At 36.2% G+C, this 9314-nt stretch overlaps 1 protein-coding gene across 1 annotated transcript; it reads right to left on the reverse strand.

The window, feature by feature from the left end:
* Positions 1 to 3608: 3608 nt before the first annotated feature.
* On the reverse strand, positions 3609 to 8859 carry LOC104531889 (synaptotagmin-14; the record flags this gene model as incomplete). The annotated part of the gene is made up of 2 exons (XM_010176915.1): positions 3609 to 4388; positions 8670 to 8859. Coding segments are annotated over 2 exons (504 nt in total), but the record flags the coding sequence as incomplete, so codon positions are not given.
* Positions 8860 to 9314: the final 455 nt, after the last annotated feature.

A 9314-nucleotide genomic window follows, 5' to 3' on the forward strand; every position in this document is an offset into this window, starting at 1 on the left:
AAATTTTAGACAACAACAACAAAAAATTGCTGCAAAGGTGTGAAAAATGGGAAGTTACTGATGCTGGCACTGCATTTGCCAGCAGAAATATTTGCAAAAGTTTACAGGTGAAAATTATCTCCTACAGTAAATGCCATCAAATCTATTTTCAGTTCAGTATTCTCTTAATTGATAAACAATGTTCAGCTCCAGTAAAAACACATGTGTTTATTCCACGGGCTCACCACATTTTGAAATCTAATTATTAATGAGGTTAGAGGATTTTAATTGGATTTAGAAATTATGTCATATTTCTCCAGTAGCAGAACTTACAGCTGGTCTAACTTCTGTCTCTGCAGTCTAATCTCGCAGTGTGGTTACAACGTGGCTGTCGTAAGTCCTGAACACGAAGCAGCACCACAGGGACCAAGCTTTGAATCTTACCAGCACTGTCCTCCTTCCCAGGCACTGCCTGGCTGAATGGGGAACAGAAGCACAGCTCTGCTGACTCCTTGCCTCCTCATATGTGGGAGACAGCGATGTCCTGCAGATGCTGTACAACCTCTCATCCTTCTGCACAGTGTTTTCATGCTTGCCTGTACTGACCTTCACAATCTTGCCATTACCACAGAAAGGAACTAACCAACTTTTCTCACATTCGTAACACTTTAAGGAGACCTATGCGAAATGTTCTAAATATTAAATCAAGCAGATCATATGCAGAAAGGATGCGGTGTTTTCAAGAATAGAAGTTGTAAGAACGTCACTGTTCTATAATTATTTAAGGCTACAGGAAACAGATTCACTTCAAGAACTGTAATATCTACATGTTATATTGGCACACAAAAGTAATTAAATCATTTGATAAACTCTTCCAAGTACTTACTGTACTTTTGATCAAAGGTAAACAACAAAAAGCTATGAAAGAAAAGCACAGACAACTCTGAGGAAAACACAAATGCCTCTTTCTAATTTGTTTCTGATACTTTGTTCTTTAGAAATTCTGTTCCACGTTTAAGACTTAACTGAATGCACAAAACCACACTGTATATATAAGCCCTTATGCAGGGTTTTAAAAACCCCAAAATCTAAAGGCAGATTTGAAATACAAAAGTGTAAGTTTGCATAAAGCAATATGAAAAATGAAATTACAAACAAATAATAAGAATGGGATCTAGGAAATAAAAACAACATGACAGCTATTGATGCTATAACAAATTCATAAAAATCCCAGGGTGAATCCAATTATTGGTGTGACTGGTTTTGCATGGCAAATCCATGTTCTACTGCCTCAAAATTAAACATTCATTTCCATTCTTTATACATTCAGTTCCCAGCCTTTGTACAGTATAAATCCAAGTAAGCCGAACCTCCTTCTGTGTAGCAAAGACTGGACATGGATACCTTAGGAAAAGACACATAAAGAGATTCCTCTTCTCAAATGTGCCCAACACAGACTACCATAAATCTCTCCTGTATCTAAAGATTTCAGTGTCTTAGAAATCGGAACGGTTAGATGTAAAACTGAAGCAATGCAACCTACAAACAGAAACCCAAGTCATTATATAGTTTAGTTTAGTTTGGTTCTGTAAAAGGTTATTAGCTGCATCTTCCAAATGGACTTCTTCATTTGTTCAGTGGTGATGTTAAGTACGTTCTCCACTGGAATTAATTTCCTCATTTCTTGCCGTTAAATATTGTACATTATTTTATAGAGCAAAACCTGTATAAAGAGATAATCATCAAGAGAAAACTTCAGCTTTAGGAAAGAGCATCCAAATATCCACAAACAGAATTAGTAAAAACACTCCTACGTCCATTGAAAAATTGCTTTTCATCAGCTTCTATGTCAGTGTCTCTACTACATGGAAAGCTGAAAGGGTCGGGAAAATCTGAGCATCTTCCATATATGTATAAATTAATGTTGATTTTTTATTAAATTCTACACTCAACATTACATGTCACAAACTGAGCAACAAAAAGGACTGAAAGAGACAACCTGTACTGTATTACTGCAAGACCATTCCTGTTTAAATAAAGTTTTTCAATTATTTGTATTTAGTAAATAAAGCTTCTGTAAATGAAGCAGCAGTGCAACACCAGGAAAAAAAAAAAAAAGAAAAAGAAAAAGAAAAAGAAAAAGAAAAAGAAAAAGAAAAAAGGCCTGTAATAATGTTTTAAATCTTTAAATCAATAAAAACTGAAATGCTGGCTCTGAAAATAAACCCCTCAAAAGGCACCACATAAACCAAGAAGTGGAATTACAATATCCTATAAAAAGGATTTAAAGAAATGGTTAAGTAGTGTGAGAATTTCAGAACCATGTGAAATATCTTTATTATAACATACTTATTGTCTCCAATCTCAATGTACTTGACTGTCCTGTATATCCTAAAGCCAGGATTGTTCAAAGGTACTATAAAGAAATTAAAGAGAAAAACATGTCCTAATGAGAATGCTCTAGGCTACCACTAATTCTCTCAAAACATCCAAAACGTCACTCCTCTACCCACCAAGTGCTACAACAGTCAGTGAGGTCTCATATTTGTAAGACATCATTAGAATTCATAAGAAGAAAACCAGCTTGCTTTCCATACAGCACCAATTAAAAGAAACTTACAATTAGAGGGAAAAAGAGTATTTGAATTGTGAAGCTTTTTAAAAATAAATTTACTCAATAATCCACAATTTCAGTAATATGAATTAGATTCAGCAGTCAGTAAATTAGTGTGATTCCAGTTAAAGTATTTGGGACAAATAGGAATCTCAGAAGCACTGATATTTCCCTAATTTAAGTGGAAGCCACAACTGCTTATCTGATGGCAAACTTTCTTGTGATACTGTGGCTTCTGAATTGTGTTGTAAGAAAGCTGTGTTTCCTGAACGTAAGCAAAGCAAACTTCTGTTTTGGGTGTGAACATTAATTCAATTGCTGGCATATCACTAGAAAAATAACTTACTGATGTTCTCTTCCCCAAGAAGAAAGGTAAAAACTCCTGGTCTGCTCTCTACTTCCAAACAACAGCATATAGGAATCCCTAAAAACAGCTCGGAAGAGACTCAAATGGATACCTATCATCTCAACTAAAGTCACAGTATTGTGCATTCATTCAGAGTAGTTCAACTACTGCCACTCCTTCACAGTCTTTCAACCTAACTTCCAACTGCTGACATATTAAAGAAATCTGTTATCAACTTGTTTAACGAAAATATATTTTTTGTAAAGTCGTGCTCGATGAGCTTCCTACATGGAATACATGAATACAGGAAGTGCTTTCAACAGAAAGTTACATAGTTTTACAGTACAACCTGTCTAAGGAGATCTGGAAGGACCAAACTAATGATCTGGTCTCTTTGGATTAGGCAGAAGTACAGGCAAGAGGGAAAAACCCAATTTATGCCATATATAGAGCTCGTTCCTGTCACAGATTGAAGAAACATAAGTTGGATGTCAAAGTTCACCTGATGCCCAAATGCTAGTATTTTTCAAACCAACTGCATACCAAAAAATGAAAACTAACTTGTACTAAGCTCCTGGAAAGAAACTCAGTGTCAAACAACAAAACAACAGTATATTCACATTGGCTATATTACTAAGTGTTCTTCACCAGTGGTGTTGGTTGTTTGTTTTTTTTTTTTTTCTTTTACTCTACAGATCATTAACTTTTTCTCAAAGTGCAAATTATTGACCTTTAATCTGAATACAGGCAGGTCAGAAGCTACAGTTATTAGAGCAATACAAAAAGTACACAAGGAGGAGCTTACATTAATTTGTGAGAACCTTACATAAAATGTTTCTGAATTGAAAACCACAAAACAAACCCAAACAAATACAGCATCAGGTGGATGGGGGAGGGACTGCTAAAATATCCGGGCACAGCAAGGCTTCTCTGACACCAAGGAAGTGTCTGACACTAAGTGAAGGTTATATATCAAATCCTGCCATTTTACATGTTGTGCATTCTTTACGATGGAATGTTGACCTCAATTTTCGTTCTTTACTTCCACAACAAATCTGATGATTGTGACTGGGGATGACCATCTTCTTGGGAGACCAAACTTCCTTAAAACCACGACTGCACTTTGTATCGTCCGTTACGATTCTAGTAAAGTATGCCATCTACATACTTGCTGTCCTTTAGATTCTTTCATTTCAGTCCAGTGATTGAGTTCATCTTCTCCTGAGCTGTTGAGACCTAAGGAAATCCACCCTATCATCTCTTTCCGTTTCATGCTGCGCTTATTATATACAGACAGTATGAGCGTCACATCTGAAAGCTGAAACAGTGCCACTTGGAAAACGAAAGTTTCTTTGTATACTGGGTTTGGCTGTCCTCGGCGGATTGACGTTTTGCATTTGGACATCTCTTGCCCCATCGAGTTCAGCAGTGTTAGCTTAACATACGTATCTACAAAATAAATCACATTTTGGAATGTCAGATATCTTAGAACAAAAGTTTTTGAGAATGAGATATTTACAAGATACAAGGATATGGTGTATACCAGGCTGACTGAACACAGCTTAGTTTAGACACATGGAAAGATGACAAGTAAGCAAAATATTACAAACACACTAACAAATTAACTAGCTTCAGTACTATGTAAATAGGTTAAGTTAAAGGTATACCTCATAATCCTCTTCCCGACGACCCCCCCTTATTTGTTCTAAACAAATTTAAATTGCATTAACACTTAGCAAGCTCCAACTAGCCACGACACTGTAAAGCATACCACTGAATTTTCAGAGAATAAGAATAAAGAAAGTGGAATGAAGGCAACTAATGAAGATAAAAAAAAATACTGTTGATATGCAGTGACGATATCGAAACAGCCAGAATGAAATGCTTAAGAATAATCTCTGCATGGATGTGGTTCCCTCTTTGGGCTTTTCAAGTTTATTGATTTTAAAGACCAAAATGTAGCAAAGGGCATTCAAAGGTGGAAGTTTACACAATACAAAAAACTTCTGAATTCCTAGATTCATGAAGGAATGCATTTAATACACCTTTAAAGAGAATGAAGTTTTTGCATAATTCAAGATGGTTGTTTAAGACACAGCTTGTACAGTGCTCTTAGGAAGTACATTTAAGAAGCTGATACAAGCAAACATGGTTAGCACACACTGGGTGCCACTATTTGGGTATAAACCCTTATTTTTAAAGCTCTGTTTTCATCTGACTAGAAGCACCACGCCATACTCCCGCAGAATGATGCTCATTTCATCAAGTTAACTGATTTCAAGACATACAAAACTGTATAAAACAATCTGGTGTTTCCTTCTATATTCTTGTCATATTCATGTTAATGAATTATTAAAAGACTGGAGTTTATGTAAAAAGAAACACATTGAATATTTTCACTTTGAAGGTATGCTGAAATCCCAACATCCATAATCAGAGATAAATGCAACTTTTGCATTAGAGAATGGCACAAATAATAAACACACACTTTTATAAACCAATATGGTAGGCGGCTGTGGATAGCTTTACTGCTGGCAAGTTTTCTTTTGCATGAAAAAGACAACATCCAATTAGTTTCTACAGGAACTCACCTCGGATTATATAAACCTGTCCACCTATCAAGTGTTTTAGACAACAGAACAGTCCGTCTGACAACAGGGGGTGGAAAGCAGTAAAAGAAATAATGACCAGATGTCAATAGTTGGGTGAGAGAGGATCAAAGGTTAAAGTTTAAGAGGAAACACTATTCACTGGAGTGGAAGAACACAAAACCTTAGCAGCATAGATCAGAAAAAGGATCGAACAAAAGGATTGTTGGGTAAAATTTAATGAAATGAAAATTCTGTGCAGTTTTTGTGTAATCTTTAACAAAAATTACACCGCTTATATAATGGGTTATCTCAGCGCTAATAGCTACTGGGTTCTAAAGCACACTCAACACAGAAAGAATCATGCAAACGATTAGGTTATAGAAGACTGGGTAAAAATCACTGAATCCTTTTTATCAAACCTTATGCTTTTTCATGCAAACTCCAGCATTTTAAGAAAAACTGCACACAGTAATTATACTTCATATATTACAAGCCATAAAATGAAAAAAATCACTGAACTGCAAGCTAAGCTGGTTTTGCCTTTAGCTTTTATAGTTGCCGATATTTCACTGTGATACTTTAGTTCTTGAGTAGTGATGGACTTGGGCACAAGAATGACTCTGATCTAACCTCTAAAAAGAGCTGAGGGATGCTTACATCTGAAATCCAACTATGAGTCTCTATTTAAAATGTAAAGATCTCACTTGCTAAAATCCACATATTTATGGATTTAATGTGTGTGTGCATGTATCCACACACGTGCATTTAATGTGCAACAGCTCGTACCCTGTTTCAATAAAATTTTAAAGGCTACTTAAGAAGTATCTTTTTCTCAAACAAAATATTAACTGTCACATAGAGAATCAAAGATATATTCTAACATCAACTGTTGTTGCCTACAAGATTCGGCCTATTTTCCAGTACTTAGTTGCAAAATTAGTTACCATAAAACATAAAAATGCAGCAGAGGAAACTCTGCTACCAAGAAGCAGAAACATAAGACCCAATCGGTACTTGCTGCAGAAGTGTTTCACAGAAATGGCACAGTTTCACAGTCCCTAGACTACAGAAAGGATAGTATGTGGGAAATAAAAATTGCTTTCCTTTCTATCATAGTTTCTCAAGACCTGAATGAAAACTGACCTGTGCATGTACTTTGCAGCACTTCTCACGATTTTGGATCACTGATGGTTGAAACAACAATTTGATCAGAGTATTTAATCATCAACCCTATATGCTGTAGTTTTCATTTTGTGGAAACGATGGCACAGAGAGAAGCTGGTCTGTGTTCATCATGTACTTGACAAGGAGTTAGGAAATGGCACTGGTATGCACCTGGGTCCAGGAGTTTACAAGAAGGCGCTACCACTGCTGGGGGGGGGACAGCACAAAACAGCCCACAGAAGAAATTTAGATTCCACAATATTCTGTGTACAGTCTCATCAGACTCAGAAAGTGCATAAATTTCCAGCTTTTGAGCAACAACAGAACTCCAAATCCGCATTTGCCTAAACAGTACCGGACTATTATTAAGATTAACATCAAATTTCCCCCTATCCTTCACAGGGGATGACAAAAGGTAACACACCAGATCTTCCCTCCAAGAAGGTTACACAGAACATGGTATTACAGGGCTATGTGCCAAGTTCTATGCCGCTTTCTTGCAATTCGAAAAAACACAACTGTTACCCAGACAGCATGGACCACAGAGCACATTTTGGGAATTAACATACCAGGGAATGAACATATCTGTCTTCAAAACAAGTACTGAACTCCAATCTAACTTGCACATTCTAAACATTAAGAAAAACTTGGATTCCTCTGGCAATTCCAGAAAGATCAGCATAAGCCACCTACTGTTTTTTCCTTTATGGGAACACATGGTCCCTTCTCTCCAGGTTGTCTCTCCTGTTCATTCCTTTCCCAACCCAAGTGTCCTTGGGCCTTCTTGGCTTTCCCCGTCTATTTCTATGCTTTGTATCCAAACAGGTGACTCTGGGGCAGCTAACTAATTACACAAAAGTATTAGATTCTTCTTTCACCTTCCTTATCTGGCCATGGTAACAAAGTCTGGCTCCATCAGTGTGAAAAGTATAGAGAAAGCAAAGCAGAGTAAGGCTGAGCCAAATGTAATTAAAAAATGGAATAAAACATGGGTCAAGAAATAAAGAGGACAGCATCAGTCTCAAGTCGTTTGGCTTACTTTCTGAACTCTGAAGACAAAGTGACATGTGCAAACCACTTATAAAATGTTGGCAGCCTGCTACATAATCTAGTAGTGCCAGATAATCTGCTAGTGCCATGTAAATCCGAGGATTAAGAAATAGAAAGAGGGGCTAACACCTGAGCCTCCAGACAAAATCAAGAGAACAGGTAAGTATGTCTGGCTACAACTTATATAAATCAGACTTGTCATCTAAAAAACAATTTTAAAATTATTTTTTAAAAGTTCATTACTAAACTTTCTCAAAATAAATCAAAGAATTATAGACAGTAAAAACACTATGTGTGTGTGACATTCCATCTGGCTCCAATTTAAAAGTATATAAAGTTCACAGATATTTCAAACAAATGTATTTTTGAACAAACGCTTGAACACACAGTTCAAGTCCTTTCCATGGTGAACATTCCTTCTGTACAGTAAATATGCCAAAGGTCTCAATTTGTTTCTCTGTTGTCTTCACTGACATTCCCAAATTACATATATTACTACCACATACACACAGGCACATAAGCAATTAAAGACTACAGTATCAACCCCTCTAGGAACAGCAGTAACTATTCAGAGTGTTTATATTAATATTAGCTGGCATGTACTTTCTCTTTAAACACTAACTTCTTATTCTTGGCCTGTGATGTAAGGCATTAGTAATTTAGCAATTAATCATTATGATAAAGGTAATTTATTAGTCAGTCATCATGAAAAATTAAAGCAGTCTTGTCAACTTACAATTAATATTTTGAATTTTAGATTTTTGCTATTTCCCAACTGACTAGAAATATAAAACATGAAACAGATTAGTTGATGATTGCTCTACTTCATTTTGATTGGGTAAGACTAAATGATAAGATTGAAGTCCTTGCTACCGAGAGGCCCACCAGTACAGAAGTATTAGGATGAAAAAAGATTTGCACTCACTGGGTGGTCTGTTCGCTGCCAAGTTTTTGAAGTGGCTGCCTTTTATCACTTCTGCTGATAATCTTCCAGTTGTAGCATTATAAAGGAGGCCAATGAGGATTTCTGGAGCTGAGCCATGTACTAGAGACTGACAAGAGGAGGTGCTTTCACTGCAGGACACTTCTGACATGCTCATTTGAGAGTCACAACCCTATAAAACAGATAAAAAGTTCTATTTATTTTACGGAACAATGTTACCAGGAAGTCAATTTTTAGAATAATGCATAGAACATTAGGAAATCAACTTACTGATAAGAACAGGAGTTTCATTCAATCACCCAGTAAGAAGTATATATCCTTAATATATACTAAGTTCACACACCATAGAGGTAACAAAGACTAAAGTGGCCTGGAATTAATTCTTAATTTTGTGTTTCCATTGCTTCATAACTCAGGAGAAGTAAAAGCAGAAGATGAAGTGCAGCCTTTATGGTCCCTACTGACTTCAACTGCTAAGATAAGACCTGTAACATAATTTGTCAGCATCCTGGAAAACATTAAATCTTGGATCTTTTACTTTCCAAAAATGGAAAACACTCGTGGAACTTCGAAGATAACAAAATGCAGGAAATTCTTATTCATCCTTTGTAAAGGTTATTCTCTAGA

This window comes from Antrostomus carolinensis, unplaced genomic scaffold (genome assembly GCF_000700745.2).
Source record: "Antrostomus carolinensis isolate BGI_N321 unplaced genomic scaffold, ASM70074v2 scaffold22601, whole genome shotgun sequence".
Lineage (NCBI taxonomy): Eukaryota > Metazoa > Chordata > Aves > Caprimulgiformes > Caprimulgidae > Antrostomus > Antrostomus carolinensis.